This window comes from Hemitrygon akajei, chromosome 10 (genome assembly GCF_048418815.1).
Source record: "Hemitrygon akajei chromosome 10, sHemAka1.3, whole genome shotgun sequence".
Lineage (NCBI taxonomy): Eukaryota > Metazoa > Chordata > Chondrichthyes > Myliobatiformes > Dasyatidae > Hemitrygon > Hemitrygon akajei.
In genome coordinates this window covers 139,747,062-139,771,669 of record NC_133133.1, presented here as the reverse complement: position 1 = coordinate 139,771,669, position 24,608 = coordinate 139,747,062, and the positions used below count along the sequence as shown (strand labels likewise).

The following is a 24,608-nucleotide window of genomic DNA, read 5'->3' as shown; positions in this document are numbered from 1 at the left end:
TAACAAATTTCACGTCACATGCCGGTGATAATAAACCTGATTCTGATTCTGATATAATCAATGTTGACGAGCATTTACTTATGTTAAAAGTGTGATTAGAGTTTCTTCATTCCTTATTCAATGAATGTAAAAAATCATGAGCAGATTTTGACTTCATAGATACTGAATGTAAAAATTTGAGGTTTAAACTTACTTGAAGCCAAAGTAAAGGATATGCAGCCAGACCCAAGATAAAATGGTAATGATCACAGTCAGGGGGAGCACCAGTATGAACCAAGACCCAAAATTTATGCTGTGACAGTCTGGGTAGTGCCTAAATGAGAAATTACATTATTGAAAAAGAAAATCAGACAAACTTCTGATAAATGTAAATGACTCACTTGGTTTAATGATTACTGGTACGTACAATCACAAAACAGACCCACTAATGTTTACCCATTTAAAAAAACAGATGAACAAAACCTTATGTGTTCCTTTTGCAGAGATAAGAGAATTTAAGGGGACTGATAATGAAAGGAGAACAGAAAGTGCTGGAGGCAATCAGCAAGTCAGATATCATCCGTAGAAAAAGAAGCAAAGTTGTGTGGAAAAAGAACTCAACATTACCTCAGAAAGGTCAATGAGTTCAAGCTGAAATGTTAACTGTTTTTTTCCCCACTGATGCTGCCTGGTCTGCTAAGTGCTCCCAGTATTTTCTGAAAGTTAGGAACTTTCGCACAATTCTAGTGGTGTTCAGTATTTTGGCTTTCTGAAGACTTACATAGATATTACTGTGTAGCCCCAATTGTTTAATGCTATTGTGTAGTACCTTTGAGATGATGCCAGTTGTAGATATTACTATCAGGACAATGTATACCGTGTTCATGTTCCAAAATATTTAAATTTCATCATTTAATTCAACATATTTCTGGTGTTTTTCACATTTACTGATTTCTGTAAGTTACGTGTGTTTGGAATGGTTATATCTATTGAATAAGTTGTTCTTGCTTGTTTATCCTGTAATATTATATCCAGATGATTATTATGGATTGCCCTATCTATAATAACAGATCAGTCATAATATAATTTGTGGGATTTGACTCTAGAACCGGATCAGGCTTGTACTTATAGTAATTTTATGAATTTGCATTTTAAAGCAAGATTTTGGCAAAACACTTGATTGAGCTTGTGTAAGTGAACAGATTGAATTAAACTGCTATAGGATCCTGTAATGTGTTGAATGATTTCTGTTTTCTCTTGGCATTTTCTACATTGATCATCTTGAATTTGTTGTTTTTTTATATGTACTTTTAATAATTTTTTGTGTTAACCACCTGGTCCTGTATTGCCACAAGGAACCCTTCTGTTTCTGGGAAAAGGTCTCCAAATCTGAGCCAGATGTTGGCGACACTTCCTTGTTGTCATCTAATCTGCTCAGCTCATGGGGATGTCTTCCATGGAGCGTCATGCTCTTCCTTTAGTTAACTTTTCATCAATAGTGATAATTTCTTCATTTTTCTGGTTTGTTCTCTCACTTAAGTTCAGTGGTGTGTACTTCTTACCAGATTTGCATTTGCTCGCATGGAGCACTGAATCCTGTTTTCATCGATCAAAATATATCCTCGAAGTTTTATCTGATTGTTGTGTACATTCTTACTGTCTGTTATTCCTCTTCCCCCTTCTGTCCTAGGTAGTATTAATCTAAGTACATTCGAGTGTACATTATATTTTCTGGTGTGTACACAATGTTTTCAAAATTTTTCATTTCAGTTCTTATTTTTTGTTGAAAATTTTCCAGATTGGTTTTGGACCAAGATATTATGGCCAAAGAATACTTGAATATAGGTATAGCAAAAGTGTTTATTGCCTTTGTTATATTTTTACTGTTGAGCTCCGTTTGGCAGATTTTCTTAAGCCGCAAAGTAAATTCTGTCAAAAGTTTTCCTTTATCGTGCTATGATCTATTTTCTTTCCTTGTTGATATCCCAGATACTTACCGTGTATGTGCCATATTCATTCATCAGTTGTATTGTATCCTGCTGCTCTGTTTTGTATTCTATTAGCTCCATTGCACCACATATTCTGTCTATATAGATCTTTCTAACTTTGTAACCAAGAGACCAGAAGAGGCTCAGTTGCTGAGCATATTCAAAAGAAAAATTGATAGATCCTCAGATTTTTGGAAATCCAGGGATATAGCTTGTTCAAGAAGAGACGCTAAGATCTAAGATCAACCATGATCAACTAAGACCAAATGTGCTGTTCCTGCTTCTGTTCTCATGTTCTTCAGAACATCTTTAGACCCGATATATCTACACCTTACACTAGATCATTATCATTGCCATTAGAGCATCATCTAATATGCCCTGTCACTTTAAAACCTTGTCACAATAACTTTCAAAGATATGGACCCCAGCTTTATCAGTATGGGAACTATTGGTCTCCTATGAGTCCTACCTGTCTGAGGAAAGTTCCTATTCCTCAGACATTCCCTCTGCACCATTTTGCCAAATAGGTCTCAGTCTGGTTTAGCGATCTATGCTTGATTTGGGGAGCTACCTAGAGAATCCTATTCACTTTGCAGGGACCACATGGAAACCATAGAGACGAAGCCTGGAGATCTGGGCTGTGAGTCAGCAACACTAATCCCCATACCAGCATGCTGTCCATGACAACAAACACAAGACTGGTGACTACTGTTTCAATCCACTATTTACATTGTGATGAGCTTTACCAAGTGTGAGTATGAGAGGAAACAGAATTTATTGGCCAGGGTCAATTAAAATGTATAAAAATGATATACTCACATGTTCAGTTGCTCAGCAAAAATCAGGTTGGTTGAGGTGCCTGTAATGGTAGTTAATCCTCCAATAGTGGAAGAATAAGCAATGCAAAGACACATTCCTTTACACAAGTTATGATCTTTCTCACTTCTGTATTTGCCGACAGCTCCTTGTTTCAAAGCCTATCAGAAACAAAGTTACAGAATCATGAGGATATACACTGATGACTTTACACAGCCTCTGGGTCTTGGATATAAAAGTCCACAGCAGACAATTACAGATGATTGCAATGATAATAATAATCAGAGAAAATGCAGGGTGTGTTTTTAATTACGGGGAAAATGTGGCACAGTAGCCTAGTGATTAGCCTAGCGCCATTACCATGCCAGAAATCACCACGCGTTTCAAGTCCCTCTGCTGCATATAAGGAGTTCCTACATTCTCCTGTGACCGCTTGGGTTTGCTCCAGGTGCTCCGGTTTCCTCCTGTATTCCAAAGACGTACGGTTAGGGTTGGTACATTGTGGACATGCTATGTTGGTGCCAGAAATGCAATCCTCACTGATTTGATTTGATGCAAGCAATGCATTTCACTGCATGTTTCAATGCTTCGATGTATATATGATAAATAAAACTCATCTTTTAAAAAAAACATTTTAATATTTGAACCCCAAATAATAGATAATTTCTGAAATTTAGAGTGAAGGTTATGAGCCAAAAAGAAAACTGATCATCTTCAATAATCAAAACCACTTACAAAAGAGTTCAACTACCCCACAAGTTAACCAACACATCTATGTCATAATTTTTGCATTATCAAGTATTTTCAATCGCTATCTCTAACAAATTCACGTGCTTACCAAGGTGTCACCACCAGGCACAAGTCTCCTGATTAGGAAATATTAGCCAAGGTGCTGCTCTAAAACCAAGGTAAAAGCAGGTTTTAGTTAGAAGCTAAGGGGTCATATGTGATATCTCGCACCCGGAAATAGTTGCCATATTCAAATCGGAAAATTTACACTATGTACTTTAAGGACTAAATTTGATGCGATTTCTAAGAAATATCTGGTTTATATGCAAAGTATTAATATCAAGTCTCTTCAAGTCTGTATTCTAAAACTAAAATTCTCTGGGTAATGCATTCCTACAATTCTGGCTCTTAAGAGTTCCTCTATTCTTTTGCATTTTTGCCTTGCCCTTTTAGATGTTTTGCTATATTTCTGGCATTATATAAATACCATCAAAGAACATGCTTCAGGGATAGAGCAGATGATTGCAAACAACACGCCCAAAATGCAAAAGGAAGGAGGCCAGAATAAGAAGGTGGGCACTTGGGTGGTGGAGCAGGTTAGAGGAGCAACACCTCATAAAGAAATTAAACTAACAAGATTACAGCTGCACAGCCTCTCCTAACTTTTTTGAGAATGACAAAAAAATAGTTATTTTTAGGGCTGTGTGCAAAGTTAAGTACTGTGTTAATAATAAAAGGATTTACCTCATCTGGTTCTGTTTTGCTTGTTTGAACGTCTACGTCAAGGTGACATCTGGATGGATAAAAAAGTAGAATTTGTCAACTGTCATCCAACTACATACATGCATATAACCATATAATGTATATTTAAACGAGACACGTTTCTCCCAACCAGGATGTAAGGCACATAACACACGATAACTTATGAAGGTAAAAATAAGATCTATAGATGAATAACAAACTGAAGTGCATTAAAATTAGATACTGTAAGGTATAGAACAGATTAGCCAGTAACATTTTGAATACAGTGTAGTCGTGAGTTCAGAAGCTCAATAGCCTGGGAGAAGCAACATACACAAAATGCTGGTGGAACGCAGCAGGCCGGGCAGCATCTATAGGGAGAAGCACTGTTGACGTTACGGGCCGAGACCCTTTGTCAGGACTAACTGAAAGGAAAGATAGTAAGAGATTTGAAAGTAGGGGGGGGGAGGGGAAAATGCGAAATGATAGAAGAAGACCGGAGGAGGTGGGGTGAAGCTGAGAGCCAGACAGGTGATTGGCAAAAGGGATACAGAGCTAGAGAAGGGAAAGGATCGTGGGACGGGAGGGCTACGGAGAAAGGGGGAGGGGAGCACAGAGCGTAGGTGTTCAGCGAAACGGTCTCCCAGTCTGCGTTGGGTCTCACCAATATATAAAAGGCCACACCGGGAGCACTGGACACAGTATACCACAGCAGCCAACTCAGGTGAAGTGTCGCCTCACCTGGAAGGACTGTCTGGGGCCCTGAATGGGGGTGAGGGAGGAAGTGTAAGGGCAGGTGTAGCACTTGTTCCACTTGCAAGGATAAGTGCCAGGAGGGAGATTGGTGGAAAGGATGGGGGGGATGAATGGACAAGGGAGTCGCGTAGGACACCTACGCTCTGTCCGCCAGAGAAAGCAGGATCTCCCAATAGCCACACATTTTAATTCCACATCCCATTCCCATCCTGATATGTCTATCCATGGCCTCCTCTACTGTCAAGATGAAGCCACACTCAGGTTGGAGGAACAACACCTTATATTCCGTCTGGGTAGCCTCCAACCTGATGGCATGAACATTGACTTCTCTAACTTCCGTTAATGCCCCTCCACCCCTTCTTACCCCATCCCTGGTATATTTAGTTTTTTTTCTCTCTCTGCCCATCACTGCCTGTTCTCCATCTCCCTCTGGTGCTTCCCACTCCCTTTCTTTCTCCCTAGGCCTCCCGTCCCATGATCCTTTCCCTTCGCTAGCTCTGTATCCCTTTTGCCAATCACCTGTCTGGCTCTCAGCTTCACCCCTCCCCCCTCCGGTCTTCTCCTATCATTTTGCATTTCCCCCTCCCCCTCCTACTTTCAAATCTCTTACTATCTTTCCTTTCAGTTAATCCTGACGAAGGGTCTCGGCCCGAAACGTCGACAGTGCTACTCCCTATGGATACTGCCTGGCCTGCTGCGTTCCACCAGCGTTTTGTGTGTGTTGCTTGAATTCCCAGCATCTGCAGATTTTCTCCTGTTAGCCTGGGAGAAGAAACTGTTACTCATCCTGCCCATTCTCGTTTTTATGCATTGTAGTTTCCAGCGTGATGGTAAAAAGTCAACGAGGATGCTGGATGGATGGGTGGGAACCTTAGTAATATTAAGGGCCCTGCGTGTGCAACACTCCTGATAAATGTCCCTGATGGATGGCAGGGAAACCCTCATGATCCTCTCAGCTGTTCTCACAGTCCTTTGTAGAGACTAGTAGTCCGATGTTCGACTGCTTCCATACCAGATGGAGATGCATCTTGTTAGGATGTTCTCAGTGGTGCTCCTGTAAAACGCATTTACAATGGGAGATGGGAGTCTTGCTTGCCTCAATCTTCTGAGGAAGTGGAGATGCTGAAGTGCCTTCTTGTTCAGGGAGGTGATAGTGAGGGACCAGGTGAGGTCATCGGTGATGTGTACTCCCAGGAACTTGCTGCATTTAACTCCTTCTATGGAGGAGCCATGTATTTGCAGAGAGGGATGGTTCATCTGCACCTTCATGAAGAATGACTTCCTTTGTCCTCTCCATATTCGGGTTTAGGTTGTTCTTCTCACACCAATCCACCAGTCGCTCCACTTCCTCTCTATACTCCATCTCGTCCTTGTTCTTGATAAGGCCAACAACTGCTGCGTCATCCACAAACTCCATGACACGGTTTGAGCTGGATCCTGCGACACAGTCAAGCATCAGCAGTGTGAACAGCAGCGGGCTGAACGTGCAAACTTGGGGAGGGCCAGTGCTCAGCGTAGTGGGATGAGAGACATTGCTGCCCACGTGGACTGACTGTGGCCTTACTGTTAAGAAGATCTCTGATAGTAAGATATCTAATGCAAATATATATTTTAGTAGAATGTTTAAAACAAAATCAAGAGAGAATTCAGGAAATATTCAGCAGGTCAGATGGCATTGGAGGAGAGAGAAAAATCAGTAAATATTTCACGTTTTTCACCTATCGGCAAAGCTTTTGAAGAAGTTGTTTAAATTTAAGTGATAGCTCAAATGACAGATTGTTCTGACAGATATTGCTCAATAACTTGAGATTAGGGTTTGAATCCCAGCTGCTGGGTAAAAAAAAACAATGAATTTACAATATGTAGCTCCCAAGTGGGTTCTTTGAGAAACTTGCAAGCAACAGAATTGTAATAAAATTGCTATAAAATTACTTGAGAGTGCAATATTCATATTCATAATGCACATTTCTATTGAATAAAGTTACACCACTGTATGAAAGGGAATAATGCAAGCATTATCGTCAAGCTATAGTATTGCCACTTTATGTATTTTTTTCTTAGTGTATTGCTTTATAACTCACACTACAATCAAAATATAAAGAACATAATGTGAATGCGCATGTAATTTTCTGTGGCATGCAATTGAAATGCAACTAAAACCTGAACTATTAAGTTAAACAGGAATTTTAAAATATGAACTGTTAATGGGTTGGCTTGCAGATTAGTTACAATGAAACATTGCAAATCATTTTCTCCTCACTGTGGATCATTGCTTTTGAATATGATATTACATGACAAATAAAATCCAGGGTGATAATATTGCCAAAGTTCAAAGTAAATTTATTATCAAAGTGCAAAAAAATCACCATGTACAACCCTGAGATTCTTTTTCAATAAATCCAATAACCATAATAGAATCAATGAAAGACCACACCAACAGGGTAGACAACCAGTCTGCAGAACACAGCAAACTGTGCAAATACAAAAAGAAAGAAAAAAATACTAATAAATAAATAAGCAATAAATATCAAGAACATGAGATGAAGACTCCTTGAAAGTGAGTCCATAGATTGTGGGAGCAGTTCAGTGACGGGGCATGTAAGAGCCATGTATATATGTTCTGTCTGCCTGTACTGTATTTTGTGCTGTGTGTTTATTAATGGTAATTAGTGGTAAGATGTGGTAGAACTGTAATTACAAACTCTTGCTTTGTCTTAGTTAGCTTTAGTCTTGTTCAGAGCTAGAAGCAACCAGGGAATGATTTTTTTTTGTTGACTACATAGTTTCGCTAACTTTGCTTAGTTACACTTAATTCGTTATTTTGCTTATTTCTAATATTGCTATAAAATTGTTCATCTTTGCTAGTTCAAACGTACTTTTTTTGACTTAGAAGTTAGTTATTTTGGAAGTGTATCACAGTGTCAGCTCCCATACTCAGTCTCTCAAGTAACCCTAGCGGCTGAGTGAAATTATCCCCTTTGCTTCAAGAGCCTGATGGTTGAGAGTTAATAATTGTTCCTGAACCTGGTGGTGTGAGTTCTGAGGCTCCTGTGCCTTCTCCCTGATGGCAGTGGTGAGAAGACAGCATGACCTGCGTGATGGGGGTCCTTAATGATGGATGCTGTTTTCCCGTGTCAATGCTCCACATCATGTAGGATATCAGTTTACAAAGATAACAATAGGTAAACTCTCTTGTATTTTACAGTATTGACAGATAAAGCGAACACACATAGCAGCACTGAAGGCACTCATTAGCACAACCTATCTTATCCTCTGAAATGGTTTGAATCACAGGTCCTCAACATGAACTTGTCCATGCTGAGTCTGTTAATTGCCATGGAGATGTTGAGGGATGCCTGAGACCCCTCAAGAACATGCCAGATGGAGGAAAAACTTATCAAATATGATTTAATCCAAATTCTTATTGGTTGTTCATAGAACCCCATGAATATCCAAGATGGTGATTCCCTAACTAGGAAAAATGTTAATTCTGGCAAGTAAAAGTTATTTTGAGGGAGGAAAAGTTATTTCAAAAAAGGTACATTTTATGCTTGTAACATTCCTGGCAAAAATAAGCGGGACGGGAAAAATATTAATTTATGTTTTATAAATATGATACAAGTAAATTTGACTCTGATTTGAAAGAGTAGGTTTAAACCTTTAATGCTACTTAGGAAAGAAAGGAAGAAAATGAAAGTACTTAACTTTCTGTGCTGTCTTTAAAACATTGGGCTTAATTTTTCATATTTTGTATAAATTCCATTTATTCAATACAATGAAGTCCAATTACGTTTGGATACACAAAGGATTACAGAACATCTCCAATGCACCTGGAGGAGCCGAACCAGGAAGTCAAGACATAGATAAAATATTAGTCTAATTCTCCCAAAATTTAAGTAAGTATTTTATGCATTTTATTTGACTGTAAAGAAAAATCCTACCTTTAAAAAGTTAGAAAAATATTGTCACTTTAGAGTTTTTCTTTATATTAAGTACTGCTTGAGTAGAACAAGTTCAAACCTTGTTTTAGTTATTCAGTGTCATCTTGGGTACCAAAAGGTGAACTCAATGGGAAGGAATTTAATGATAAGTGAACATTCTGAACAACAATGGGAGCAATGTACTACATTCATGTTATATACACCAATACTGAACAAAGGGTCCAACATTGATCTGATCTTTCAGTACCAAAGAGAAAGCTTCAGTCATATATTAACAAAAGTAACAAACATAATGATAAAATCCCACTCTAAAGTAGAATCATGTTACAAAATGAAACTGCCGAACAATTTCAACAAATTAATTACCTACCTATGCAATAGTATCAATTGGGGTGAACATCAGAGACTTAAACACTTTTTTGCTAGCACATTCAATAAACCACTTTGGTTGAACTGAGTGAAGCTATTCAGAAACAACATAAAGCAGTAATAAATTAACTGAAAAACAATGTTGTAGCAGCTAGTTTACAGGCTAGAGGTGCTGAATCATCTATTCAAAATTACCTTCAGAATTCTAACAGTTCAAATGCACTTCAAAGTACTGGGACTGCATTAACAATCACTTGGGGTTACCCAAAAAACTTGCATAACAAATAAGGAAATTAACTGTGTCACATCAAATATAGCCTATAGCATAGTGATAGTCTTTGAAAATTACATTACCCATATCCATTCATTTGCCTGTATTTTTGTTTCATTTCTTCTTTTTCATTTTCCTTTACTATTTCCTCCTTTTCTTCCAACCTCTTCATTACAGATTCTTTCTCTTTGATTTAAAAGGTAGCAGAGAAAGAGTAAATAAAACTAGATAACTGAAAGAAATAAGGTTGCTTGAGCACAAAAATGAGCTGGCCCATTGTGTATTACCATTCAGTTCCAAAGCTTGGTTTGTGAATCCAGACGAAGTTGTTTGAGTGAGATTAGCCGCTGCTTCTGCAGTCACAAGCTGCTGAAGAAGAGCCTCAACTATTGGCATTACCATGGCTGCTGTGGAGGTGTTACTGAGCCACATTGAGAGGAAGACACAACTGAGCATAAACCCCATCATTAACCTGTGAAACACAGAACATCGTGACCAAAAACCAGAAAGACTCTACAGAAATATTCATCTAAAATTAGCAATGTTGGTCATAATATTTTTGTAAAACAAGGATGTTTCACTTGTGTCCGGAGAGTGCATTCTACTTCTGCGATAATCTTCTGTGGAAATCCTATGAAATAGCTTCCTTCTTTGAATTAAGTTATGAGTGTTTCAAAAAATGAATCTGTTGAAAATGAGTGACTCTGTTGTATTAAGATGTATCTGGTTAATTGTAGTGAGTGGATTATTTGAAAAATTGAACACAATGGAATCAAATTTGAATGCATCCTGAATGGGTAAACAAAGGTGGGCTCGATGCAATTCATTGTCCATAACTATTTGATATTTTGAACCTTTCTTAATGCTGGTCAGATGAACTTATTGTAATCACTTCACATAGGGACCAGACAGGTTGGTTTGACAGTAGAATTAATATTGAGACAAAGTTTAGACAGCAAGAATTAAATCTGATTTCAGGAGACAGCAGTCTGCAGTAACTGGGAAACCTCTTACAAGCAGGGCTATGGGAGGACAATCACAAATGTTCAACACAATCTTCTCAAGGATAAGCAGGACCAAGTGACTTTCTCCCATTTTGTAATGAATAAAATCAATCCTGCCTTAAGCAAGTACTGAGCTGAGTTGTCAGGTTTTTGCTTAAATACTTTTGCACAACACACAGAAAAAGAACTTCTAGTCCAAAATTTGACCTAATAATAAACTGGTTCAAGTTCAGTTATACTATTCTTATTAAATTCGACTTGTCAAAATGTTATTACGTTACTTTCTGTAGAAATGTTTACCGTCCAGGATTGACTCCCATTACCATCACCATCCTCAGGGCTATTCGCTTGTGTAGATTCCATTTTTCAATAGAAGTAGCCAAGCAAATAATGCCGATTAACAGAACATGAAAATCTTTGAAGTAGGCAGATGCAACCTGAAAATGTTTATTGAATAGTTAATTAAACAGTTGGGTTAGAATTTACAATTGTAATGACAGTGAATTTGCTGACAAGTGACTTCCACCCTTCTGACCAGGGACAATTAAACAAAACAAAATTTGGAAGTTACCTTCTACCTTCAATGTGCATATAGAGGCAGCCTTTAAACATCTAATTAACACAGTTTCAGTGAATTGACGTGAACCTCAGCTTTGGAACACTTTTCTCAATGTAAAAATCATTCAACACATTAGCGTTTATTGAATGAAGTGTAAGAGGTTTTAATGGCTTCATCAGTCATATATATTTATCAACACTCCCTATTGCCCTGAAACAAAGTTTCAAAATGTGGAGTTGCAATTTCACAGATCATTAGAAATCAATGATTATTAAAATCTTGAAATCTTGTTTTCTTTCTTTAGTTAGTATTTCTGTTTCTGATTTTTTCACATCCAAGCCTGACTTAATTTTGCTTTCTGTTAGTTGGTTAAATGTAAATCATTAACAGTTTTTTAAACTCCCTGTTAAGGTGCCTGTTAAAACCAGTCAGTCTGACTGACTGATCAACCTGCAAAGATGTCTAATGCCACACCAGGCACCAAATCAAGTCACATAATAACAAGTGAGAAATGCCTATGTCAGGCACCATCTATGGCGGGAGTAAACAATTGATGTTTCAAGCAGAGACTCTTCATCAGCTCTGGAAAGGAAGGTGCCAGAAGCCAGAATAAGAAAGTGAGGGAAGAGGAAGGAATACAAGGTGGCAGGTGATTGGTGGGTGTGAGAGTGGGTGGATGAAGAAGGGAGGGGGGAATGATGTGAGAAGCTGGGAGGTGATAGATGTATGAGTAAAGGTCTGAAGAAGAAAGAATCTAATAAGGGAGGGAACTGGACTGTGGAATAAAGGGAAGGATGTGTGGTGACCAGAGACAGGTGATGGGTGGGTTATGAGAGGGAGGGAGGAAGCAGAAGAGAAGGAGAGAGATGGTAACCAGAATGGTGAATGGGGAAAAAAAGAGAAGGTAGGGAGGGTAAAATGGATGGGGGAAAGTAATTGCTAGAACTTAGAGAAATCATATTTCATGACATCAGATTGGAGGCTATTCAGATGGAGTATGAATGTTGCTCCTGCAACTTGGCAATTGATGAAGCTATGGATAGACATGTCAGTATGGGAAAGGGAAGTTGAATTGAAATGGGTGGCCACTGGGAGATCCTGCATTTGGTGGTGGGGAGAGTGATTGTGGTCAACAAACCTCTATTGGGTCCCACCAATGTAGAGGTGGTGGTGCCGGGAGCACCACATGCAGTACATGACCCCAACAGACTTGCAGGTGGAGCATCACCTCACCTGGAAGGACTGTTTGGGGCCCTGAAGAGTGATGAATGAGGAGGTGCAGGGGCAGGAGGAGCACTTGTTACAGTTGCAGGCCCAAGTGCCAGGAAGCAGATCGGTGGGGAGGAACGAGTGGACAGAGGAGTCATAGAAAGCGATCCCTACACAAAGCAGAGTGGGGTAGGTGTAGGGAAAGGTGTGCATAATGGTAGCATCCATGGAGAGGAAAGAATTTGTGGAAAATAATGTACTTGATACAGAATCTCACGTGGTGGTAAAGACAAGGAGAGGCCTATGCATATTGATATGGGGGGAGAGCAACATGAACAAAACGGAGGAGATGCAGATCAGGGCAGCTTCATGTGCAAAATGGTGGTCAATGGCAAAACCCATCTTCGGAAATGGAAAACCTCATCCTGGGAACTGGTACAGTGTGGCAGAGATACTGAGAGAAGGGGAAAGCATTCGTTCAAGCAGTAGGGTGGGAAAAGGTAACTGTGAGAGTCAGTGGGCTTGTTAAAAGATTACAGTCTGTCTCTGGAGACAGTGACAGAGAGATCATGAAAGGGGAGAGAGGCGTCAGGGAATTTGAGGTGGAAGTTGAAGGCCAAATTGATGAAAATTGATGAGCTCAGCCCGGGTGCAAGAAGTAGCACCAATACAGTCATCAATGTAGCGGAGTTGGGGAGTGTTACTGGTGTAGGCTTGGAATTCTGATTGTTCCACATGGCCAATGAAAAGCAGGCATAGCTGGGCCCCGTGACACTGCCCATGACTACACCTTTAGCTTACAGAAAGTGGAAAGGGCTGAAAGAGAACTTGTTGAGGGTAAAAACCATTTCTGCCAAATGGAAGAGGGTGGTGGTGGAGGGAACTGATTGGGTCTGTTGTCACCAACCTCCAACAATTTTTCCAAGCGGCCAAAGCTTTTAACCTTACCTATAAAAGGGACAAATGTGTGTTCAGAACCACCCGACTTGCTATCCTTGGGTATGTCATGGAGAACGGAGTCATTGGCCCTGACCCTGACTGTATGCGCCCCCTGTTGGAACTCCCTCTGCCCAACACCCTCAGAGCCCTCAAAAGGTGCCTGGGCTTCTTTTCCTATTACGCCCAATGGGTCCCTCACTACGCAGACAAGGCCCGCCCCCTGGTCAAGTCCACCACATTTCCCCTCTCAGCCGAGGCCCGAGCGGCCTTCAGCCACATTAAAGGGGACATTGCCAAAGCAGCAATGCATGCGGTGGACGAGACCATTCCCTTCCAAGTAGAGAGTGACGCCTCCGACTTTGCACTGGCTGCTACTCTCAATCAGGCAGGAAGGCTGGTAGCATTCTTTTCTCGTACTCTTCAAGGCTCTGAAATTCGGCACTCTGCGGTGGAGAAAGAAGCCCAGGCCATAGTGGAAGCTATTAGGCACTGGAGGCACTATCTCGCCGGCAAAAAGTTCACCTTGCTGACCGACCAGCGCTCAGTTGCGTTCATGTTCAGCAACCAACAGCGGGGCAAAATCAAAAATGATAAAATCTTGAGGTGGAGAATCGAACTCTCCACCTACAACTATGACACCCTGTACTGGCTTGGAAGGTTCAATAAGCCCCCCTGATGCCCTATCCCGGGGAACGTGTGCCAGTGCGCAGCTCGACTGGCTATACGCCCTTCATGCAGATCTTTGCCACCCGGGGGTCACCCAGCTTTTCCACTTTGTGAAAGCCCGGAACCTGCCTTACTCCCTTGAGGAAATCAGGACGATGACCAGGGACTGCCAAGTCTGCGCTGACTGCAAACCGCACTTCTACTGTCCTGAAAAGGGACAACTTATCAAGGCCACCCGCCCCTTTGAGCGACTGAGTGTCAACTTTAAGGGTCCTCTTCCCTCCACCGACTGCGATGTGTACTTTCTTAACATAATCGACGAGTACTCGCGATTCCCCTTTGCCATCCCCTGCCTCGATACTACTGCCACATCCGTCATAAAGGCCTTGCTCCAGCTCTTCACTCTGTTCGGATATCCCTGCTATATCCACAGTGATAGAGGGTCCTCCTTTATAAGTGACGAGCTGCGCCAGTACCTGCTGGCTAGGGACATTGCTACTAGTAGGACCACGAGCTATAATCCCCGGGGAATGGACAGGTGGAGAGGGAGAATGCCATGGTGTGGAAGGCCACACTCTTAGCCCTTAGGTCAAAGGGATTGCCGGTCTCTCGCTGGCAGGAGGTCCTCCCCAAGGCGCTCCACTCCATCCGCTCCCTATTATGCATGTCCACCAATGCCACCCCTCATGAGCGACTCTTTTCTTTTCCCAGGAAGTCTGCCACTGGGACCACCCTACCGGCTTGGCTGACATCCTCAGGGCCAGTGCTGCTCTGGAAACATGCGAGGAGCAATAAATACTCCCCGATGGTCGAGAGGGTTCACCTACTTCATGCGAACCCCCAGTATGCCTATGTGATCTTACCTGATGGGCTGGAGGACATGGTCTCCGTCTGCGACCTGGCGCCCACAGGAGCACCAGACCCCTACCCTGAACACTCCATGGTGACTATGAACCCCGCATCCACTGATGTATATACCCACGAGACACCGTGCACACCAAGGCCTACACAGACTCCTCTCCACACTCCCATACCAGGCACCACGCACACACGAGGGGTTACTGATGCCTAATGGGCTGGCACCTCCAGTTAGGCCAGAGCCAGCTCGTTAGGCATCAGTAACCCCTCACGTGTGTGTGTGGCGCCCGGTATGGGAGTGTCGGGAGGAGTCTGTGTAGAGCTTGGTGTGTGCGGTGAGGGACCCATTGGGCGTGGAGCAGTGCCCCCAATCGCCTTTATACAGGGGTCTGTGGGAGGAGCCACAGGAACAGTCAGCGGGGGGGTGGGGGGCGTGTCCAGACAGGTATACATAATTTACCACAGGCCTGTTGTCCAGAAAGAAGAGGAGAGACTTAAGGACTTTGTGATGCGGGATAGAAATGTTCAGGGACTGGACATACATAGTGAATATAAGGTGATCAGGGCCAGGTAACTGAAAGTTATTGAAGTGATGGAGAGGATGTGTAGTGTCATAAATGTAGGTAGGAAGGGACTGAACCAAGGGGGCCAAAAATGAGTCAAGGTATGCAGCCACAATTTCAGCAGGAGCAAGCAGAAGCAATGGGCCTATCTGCATAGTCAGATTTGTGGATCTTGGGCAGGAGGCAGAAGTGAGCAGTCCAGGGTAAAGGAACTATGATGCTGGTGGCAGTGGGCAGGACATCTCCAGAGTCAATAAGGTTGGTGATAATGTGTAGGGTCATGGCCTGATGCTTCTTAGTGGGGTCCTTTTTAACATGTAAGTAAGAGGACATGTCTGAGAGTTGCCATCTTGCCTCAGCACCCCCCTCATCTTTGAATTTGGTGGTAAGGTTAGGATTGGTGTGGAGAGAGTGGAGGCAATGAGGTTGGAATAGGTGAGTGAAGTGGAAAAGTTAACACTGTTGATAAATCGTCAGCAGTTAAAAGTCAACAGAGCCACAAGCGGACAGAAGAGCAGAGTGGGATGTCCAAGAAGAGGAGAGTTCAAGATGGGAGAAAGGTTCATCATTTGAGTGGGGAGGGGATTGGAGGCAGAAATCATTGACAAATAAGTAGGTTTGCAGACAGAGGTGATGGAAGAAGAGCTTGGCGTTATGGTAGGCACAGTCCTCAAGGCAGTATGGGCACAGGGGGACAAAGCCAATGCTCTTGCTGAGGACAGCATGTTTCACCTCATAGAGGGAATGGTCGGATGGGATGGTGAAGACACAGCTACCCCTTCCCAGCTTCTTACATCATTGACCCTCCCTTACCAACCTACCTTCTCCCTCCGCTGGTCCCACCTATCACCTGCCAGCTTGTACTCCTCCCCCTCCCTTCACATTCTGTCTTCTGCCCGCTTCATATTCAGTCATGACGAACTGTTGACCAGTTGTTTCCCTCCATAGATGCTGCCTGCCCTTCTGAGTCCCTCCAGCATTGTATGTGCATTGCTAAATACTTCCAGCATCTGCAAGGTTTCTTGTATACAAAATAGCAAAGTCTACAATCAGCACTAAATAGTTGTGGGAGCACTGTTTAGAGTTAACAGCCAACATAGTTCTTTTGCTCCTGACTACAAAATGTGGGGCCATCTAGCAGTAAAATGATTTATTCTCTGGAGAGAAGTGCACGGAAGTGCCTTGTTATTCTGATATATTGCCAGCATCCCCCCTATCAATTGTACAGCTTTAACTTTTAGTAATAGAAATTGTTAGCGGAGTGCTCCGTTTCATGAAAGTCGCATCATTACTTACTTCTGAGGATTTCATTATTCCAAAGAGTGGAAACATGAGAGCTGGGAGTAAAGCTGTTACAGAAAGAGGCATCACTTCTGTTAGCCAATAGATTGCCACCACAAGCAGTGTAAAAGCACATTCGGATTCCTTTTCAATAGAAGAGAAAATAAATACAGGATAAGCAATTGCAGGTGTAAATTCAAAGTAGACAAGGAGATAAAGATGCCATTTTTCTTATTCCTTACCATTACTGGCCATTTCCTCAATGGATGTAAACATTGCCCACTGTAAGGTCAAAAGAATCACAAGCAAGAGAAAATCTGCTGATGCTGGTAATCCGAGCAACACACACAATGCTGGAGGAACTCAGCAGGCCAGGAAACATCCATGGAAAAGAGTAAACAGTCGATGTTTCGAGCTGAAACCTCGACTGCATTTTTTTCCACAGATGCAGCTTGGCTTGCTGATTTCCTCCAGCAACTTGCGTGTGAATGTAAAAATAATCCCTTCTTCTATGGGGTTTAACTTTCCAAGAATAGTTTTCAAATTAAGTTTCCTCCCCCCACCCCCCCCCCCCACCCCAAATGAAATTCTGTGCATTCTTGATTTCTTAAATTTGCCTAAGTCCCTTCAGCCTATCAGCAGGAAGCAAATTCCTGATGCTCAAATCCAAACCAAAAGTTTTCACATGTAAAGCTGGTCCTAAATCATTCACTGAAATTCATTTTCATTATCATAGTAACATAAGGCAAGTTCATACATGGTAGGTTCAGATTTCACTCCATTTCTATTTGAAAATCTCCTTAAATAACAAATGTATCTTTTCATGTTATTCCAAAATGTCCGGATTATAGAAGTCAAATAATTTTTATATTTTGGAATTGGTTTTGAGAAGTTTGCTGAATTACAAATGCTTCATCTTTCCTACAGTTTCATCTTCCTACAAACTAACCCACTTTTCTTTCAAATTCTGAAGCAGTTTTGTCTGGAGCATGGACCAGTTTAAAACTGCTATCAATACTACCAGTATATTGGGTATTGACTAGCTCTGCCTGAGTTTCTTCTCTTCCGCATCTTCTTGCTAAAATAAACTAACCTCCATAATTGGGACTTAATTTAATTACCTGTGTCTATATATAACATATTTTAGTACCAGCAATAGCAATTCCATACCTACATCCACTTCATCCATGGTTAAGTGACAGCACACATATAAAATGTGACAAACTTTAAGCCACCAGTTCAAAAAAGGGCTGCTTTCTTTGGTTGCAAGTGGGCTCAGTGTCTACTTGATAGTTCTAATCCCCTGAATTAGGAATTCAAAGTTGTACAAATTGGTTTTCATTCATCTTGCAGTTAATTAAAACTTCAGAAACTTGGATAAAGAAAGACTCCCTTGAAAAGACCACTGAATAGCAATTTCTTGGAATGTAAAATACTTTGCTTCAAAAGTCTCCGTATTCAATTACTCCTTGTGTCACATCAAGTCAAAAATGCTTCGGTTTTGTGAATATTGCTAGTGGAAAGAACTTACTTAAAGTGTGGCATACATTTACCAGACCAATCACAGCATACAGACACAACGGCTACCAATACCCAGTACTCCAGTCACCCCCGATCCAATGGCAATATTGACACCTCAACCCCAAAAGTTAGACATTTTGAATCATTTGATAAGAATCAGCTGTCTAGTTTACATTGATGTTGACCTGGTAGGATGAATGAAACTCAATGTATAATAACATTTAGAAATTGTACTTGATGAGAAGTCAAAGAGCACAAAGGCAATCAGAGAAACAACTCAACCAAATAAAGACATTCGTATTGGTAATAGACCTCTCAAACTTGGTTGCCAGTAACATTCTTAAATACATTTTAATACAAATTCCGATATAATACTTGTTATTAATTTTAGAGAACACAAACTTATGCATTAGGAAATTAGAAATCCCAGTAAAGAACGATACCTACTACAGCATTTGGTTTTGATTTCATTGGTTTAATCTTGAGGCAAGTTTACATTAAATCCAACTGCATGACAGCAGAAAACTTGCTTTAAACATTTTTCTCAAATTGGGAACAGGGGATATGATTGGATGCCAAAGTTAGAAAAAAAAAACAAACTTTGAAGTAAACTGTGTAAATTCCCAACAGAGAAAGTGGTCTATTGACTAGCAGGCTTTATGTAGAAAAAATATCAATTCAACACATTGCAGACAAAATTAAAACAGCATAAATGCAAAGTTCAAAAATCAATGCAAGACTATTGAGGCAGTAAGTACATGGACACTAAATCCCTTACTTTAGTCTTGATGATGAGAGGCAGCGGCAGGAATAGCAATGGACAGAATACAATAATTATCAACTTCCGATACTGCCAAGTGTGCCTTGGGAAACTCATAGTTTAAGGAGAATTGACAGCTCCAACTGCCTCAACCTGATGGCTCTGCAAATGCTTAAATAGTACTCTGTGAGTTAATCTCTGAGACACACCTCATCTTCAGCTGGCTCAGCAACAAATAACAGAACTCAATTCTTTAGGCAGTTAAAAATTAACCACTGCTATCTTGGAGGCCCGTTCACTAATTCCTCGGGGAAAAGGAATTTTTCAGTTGCTTATTACAACACTGTAGGATTGCACAATTGTAAAATATATTTCACATTGTGCTAAGTCTGTCTGACTGAAATAACACTAATCAATCTCCTAATATAATGCTCCAACATTTGTTTTGCTACAGTTTGTCAATTTGTTCACTTTGGGGTAGGGTAGACATGAAGAGTGAATCTGGATACCTCAGATTGTTCCTTCTCTCTCACTGCAATACATGCCACTGGTCACCGTGCAGATAATTCTGGAATACAGCAGTTATATTATTTCAAATTACTTGTGGGAGATAATCCTCGAAAACACACAGGTATAAACTCACATACTGCCACCAGTATAAAGTAATAGAGATATATTTTTGTTTAACCACTTTGCTCATTTTGATGCAGTGCCTCAGTGTTCAGTATGACAACTGCCAAATTTAAGTTAAATCTTAATTTCGAGTCCCACATCCTAACCATCAATACGTATGCCTATGTCTTCTATAATAACACTGCACACCCGTGCTTCTAACATTCAACACCTATCCCCTGCTCACCCTGCCCATTGCTTAAAGCAATTTTTCTGCTTTTATTAGATTCAGTCATAGAAAAGTACAGGGCAGTAACAGGCCCTTCAGCCCATCTAGTTCATGCAGAAACCATTTAAACTGTCTACTCCCATTGACTGCACCCAGACCATAGCCCTCCATATACTTACTATCCAAACTTCTCTTAAGTGTTGAAATTGAGCTCCTTGCCAGCTCAATCCACATTCTCATGACCCTCTGAGCGAAGAGGATTCCCTTCATGTTTCCCTTAACCTTTTCACATTTTGGAGTTTAACGCTGATAAGTGTGAGGTGCTACATTTTGGTAGGACTAATCAAAATAGGACATACATGGCAAATGGTAGAGCATTGAGGAATGCAGTAGAACAGAGTGATCTAGGAATAAATGGTGCATAGTTCCCTGAAGGTGGAATCTCATGTTGATAGGGTGGTGAAGAAAGCTTTTGGTATGCTGGCCTTTATAAATCAGAGCATTGAGTATAGGAGCTGGGATGTAATGTTAAAATTGTACAAGGCATTGGTGAGACCAAATTTGGAGTATTGTGTACAGTTTTGGTCGCCGAATTATAGGAAAGATGTCAACAAAATAGACAGAGTACAGAGAAGATTTACTAGAATGTTACCTGGGTTTCAGCACCTAAGTTACAGAGAAAAGTTGAACAAGTTAGGTCTTTATTCTTTGGAGCATAGAAGGTTGAGGGGGGACTTGATAGAGGTATTTAAAATTATGAGGGGGATTGATAGAGTTGACGTGGATAGGCTTTTTCCATTGAGAATAGGGGAGATTCAAGGGGACATGAGTTGAGAGTTAGGGGGCAAAAGTTTAGGGGTAACAGGAGGGGGAACTTCTTTACTCAGAGAGTGATAGCTGTGTGGAACGAGCTTCCAGTAGAATTGATAGATGCAGGTTCGATTTTGTCATTTAAAAAAAAAATTGGATAGGTATATGGACAGGAAAGGAATGGAGGGTTATGGGCTGAGTGCAGGTAGGTGGAACTAGGTGAGAGTAAGCATTCGGCACAGACTAGAAGGGCCAAGATAGACTGTTTCTGTGCTGTAATTGTTATATGGTTATATAAGTCTCACCAGACAAGCACACCAGTCCATCCTGACCAAGCACTGCTGTGACGTTTTCCCTGACTAGTAGTGCCACCCCCTCCTCTATAATCTTTCCTGCCCTGTCAAGTCTAAAACGTCAGAACCTTGAAACGCTGAGCTGCCAGTCCTACCTCTCCTGCAACCAAGTCTCACTAATAGTTACACTACCATAATTCCATGTGTTGATCCATGCCCTGAGCTCATCTATCTTTTTGCATTGAAATATATGCAGCTCAGAACATTCAGAGTTTGACTCCATTACTTCATTCTTCCCAAGATCCTTAAATTGTATTCTACATTAATCCCTGTCCGGTCAAAGTTGCACTTCCCACACAACCCTGTATTCACTTTCATCTCACTATTATTAGCATTTACACCAATAAGCATTGGCTCCTTGTTCAATTTTACATACTTCTTACCTACTAGCTGTCCCAAAGCCCTGCTCTTTTTTCCCCTCTCTGACACCCTTAGCTAGTTTCTCAAACATTCTTCAGCTGTCTCTCAGATTCTCTGACAGCAGTATTATTTGTTAGTTTCATGCATGAAGTAATTAACTGTAATGGTCCCCACTTCTTTAACCACAACTTACAAGATTGTCCAGTGCCTTCCTCTACAGCCTGCAGTTAAGCTTTTGTTACTATTCAGCGTTCAATTTTGGTTTTATAAAGGATCCTAAAATGTTGTGCTATCTAGAAGACATGACATACAGGTGGGGATGTATAGTGACATAGCTGAGGGGAGCTGCCGATATTACAGATGTGATCATTTGGCTTCTCCCTTACATGGTGTGCTTCTTCAAGGTGCTCCAGTTTCCTTTCATATGATAAAGACATGCAGGTTGGTAGGTTAATTGGCTAAAGTGAATTGCTCCTGGTGTGGTAGAATCTGTGTTGTCTTGATTGCAATATGGAGAGAATCAAAAAATAGGATGAATGTAGGAATGGTAGAAATGAGCACTTAATACATTTAAGTTGATTGTACTGAGTTAATTGATCTCAAAGGGTTGGTTGTAAACAAGAGAAAATCTGCAGAGGAGTCTTGCTGAAGGGTTTTGGCCCAAAACCTCGACCGTACTTTTTACCATAGGTGCTGCCTGGATTGCTGAGTTCCTCCAGCATTTTATTTGTCCCTGAGTGTTGGTGGTAAAGGCACTTAGTGGCTCAACATTCCCATGTTATACAAAAGAAACAATCTTCTGGGTTCCCAGCACTTAATTGTGAAATCAATTGGCTTCAGATGAATCAGAAGGAGAATTAGAATTGGTTAATATCACTGGTATATGGCATGGAATTTTTGTTTTGCAGCAGCTGTACAGTGCAATACATAATTAAAACTATAAATTACAATAAGAAATAGATATCTATATATAAAATTTATAATTCAGTAAGTAGTGTTAAAAGAGGGCAAACCGAGTGAGGTAGTGTACATGGATTCATTGTTCATTCAAAAATCTGATAGTGGAGGGAAGAAGCATTTGCTAAGACATTGAGTGTTTGCCTTCAGGCTCCTGTACCTCCTCTTCATTGCCTCAAAATGTCTGACCGAGTGCAATGATTTCCTGAACACAACATGGCAATGGGTGTATCATGGGGAATCAGCACACAAAGAAGCAGAAAGCATCATTTGTGTCACATGCTCAGAAAGTAACTGTCATTCAGGTCTTCAGGTGACAATATATGACTTTTTGTCCCTAGATGGTATTCTTGAATTCTGAGTGATACTCCGTTCTTCCATAATTGTGATTCCTAAACCGCAAATCGGTGATCATATGGGTAGCCACTCCAAAACCATGCATGAATAACCTGTTCTGTGTCAAGTGACAAATTGAAATGATAATCTCTGGGCTAGGAAAAAGTCATTGATATTTACCTAGATGGGCAAAATTAAGGAATTATCATCCACCTTCTTTCCGTTGTTGCAAGCCAGTAGCATAAGTCTAGATGCCACAATTAACATAGAAAGAGCACATTATGCTTTGTAGAACAAAGAACAGTCTTCATTTTGCTCAATGCGATCTTGTGCTACTTGAACCACTTCAAAGAGATACATCACTGGGCCAAATGGGATTTCTTCCAAGAACATTTCATCACCTGACCTAGTGTTGCAAGATTTAATGAAAACTTCCTTCCCGAAAACTTTTTGCATTTTACAGAAGAAAGGATTTTTTTTCTAGAGGTAGCTGTAGACTTAAAAGATAAGCTTGCAAAATATTTCAAAATTTTCCAGAGTTTCTCAATCTGTGGAGTAGTTTGAACCAGGTCTTCATGCCTGAAACAAATCATGTTCTGACAATAAAGGGAGTGACTTACTGATACAAGTGTGTACTAATATAACTCCAAAGAATGCTTTCTGTCTTCTTTCCAAATTACTCAAAGCAATTTTTCTTATCATAAAACCTCTTGGGGCTGCTGAAAACTGAGGTATAATATCAATAAACAATTAGTGAGTTACAGGTAGTTCTAGAACAGGCATGCGAAAGTCACAGCTGAATGACTCGAAGGCACACACTCATCCACACTGGTCTTAGTGAAGTTGGTGATGACTGTGGCATATTCATTCAGATCTAAGGATGAAACCTGAAGATGGTCAAGTCCACTACTCCAAAGCAGTTATACAAATGTTCCTCTGCAACTCTTGACTATACCCTCACAGTTCCTCACCACTGGTGTTGCTGCCCTCAGTCCTTCTGCCAAAACACTGGGAGTAGTACAGCCAAAGTTCACTGTTCGAAGTGAATTTATTATCAAGATACATATACATCACCATATACAACTCTGATTAATTTTCTTGTAGGCATACACAGTAAATCCAAGAAACACAATAGAAAGATTACACCCAATAGGACGGACAAACAGCCAATGTGCAAAAGACAATAAATCATGCAAATACAAAAAGAAAAAAATATATAATAATAAATATATAAGCAATGAATGTCAAGAACATGAGGTGAAGAGTCCTTGAAAGTTCAAGAGCTTGATGGTTGAGGGGTAATAATTATTCCTGAACCTGGTGGTGTTCAGGTACATCTGCTAAGCAGAGGCTCTTGAACCTTCTTCCTGATGGCAGCAGCAAGAAGAGAGCATGGCCTAGATGGTGGGGACCTGATGGTAATGGAAGCTGCTTTCCTGTGACAGCTCTCTGTATAGATGTGCTCAGTGGATGGTTGGGCTTTACCTGTGATGGACTTGGCCATATCCACCACTTTTTGCAGGCTTTTCATACGAGGGCATTGATGTTTCTGTGCCAAGTTGTGATGCAACCAGTCAATATATTTTCCACCACACAACTATAGAAGTTTGTCAAAGTTTTAGACGACCTGCCGAATCTTTGCAAACTGCTAAGGAAGTACAGGCGCTGACATGCCTTTTTTGTAATTGCACTCACGTGCTGGACCCAGGACAGGTTCTCTAAAATGGTAACACTGAGGAGTTTAAAGTTTCTGACCCTCTCCACCTCTGATCCCCCAATAAGAAATGGTTCATGGACCTCTGGTTTTGTCTTCCTATAGTTGATAATCAGCTCCTTGGTCTTGCTGACATTGAGTGAAAGATTATTGTTGTGCTACCACTCAGCCAGGTTTTCAATCTCCCTCCTATATGCTGATTTGTCACCACCTTTGATTCAGCTAACAGCAGTGGTATGATCAGCAAACTTAAATATGGCACTGGAGCTCTACTTAGCCCCACAATT

General features: G+C 40.9%; 1 protein-coding gene across 1 annotated transcript in view; it reads right to left on the bottom strand.

The window, feature by feature from the left end:
* slc13a1 (solute carrier family 13 member 1) overlaps window positions 1-19,128 on the bottom strand; it is a 53,707-nt gene extending 34,579 nt beyond the window's left edge. Inside the window, exons 1-8 of the mRNA XM_073059120.1 lie at window positions 18,969-19,128; window positions 16,685-16,813; window positions 10,895-11,031; window positions 9,878-10,062; window positions 9,674-9,776; window positions 4,257-4,305; window positions 2,787-2,944; window positions 194-313 (exon numbers count right to left, since the gene is read on the bottom strand). Of these exons, the coding sequence (XP_072915221.1) occupies window positions 194-313; window positions 2,787-2,944; window positions 4,257-4,305; window positions 9,674-9,776; window positions 9,878-10,062; window positions 10,895-11,031; window positions 16,685-16,813; window positions 18,969-19,067 (980 nt within the window). The 5' untranslated portion in view covers window positions 19,068-19,128. The remainder of the gene's footprint in view (window positions 1-193; window positions 314-2,786; window positions 2,945-4,256; window positions 4,306-9,673; window positions 9,777-9,877; window positions 10,063-10,894; window positions 11,032-16,684; window positions 16,814-18,968) is intronic.
* Between the last annotated feature and the right edge of the window lie 5,480 nt (window positions 19,129-24,608).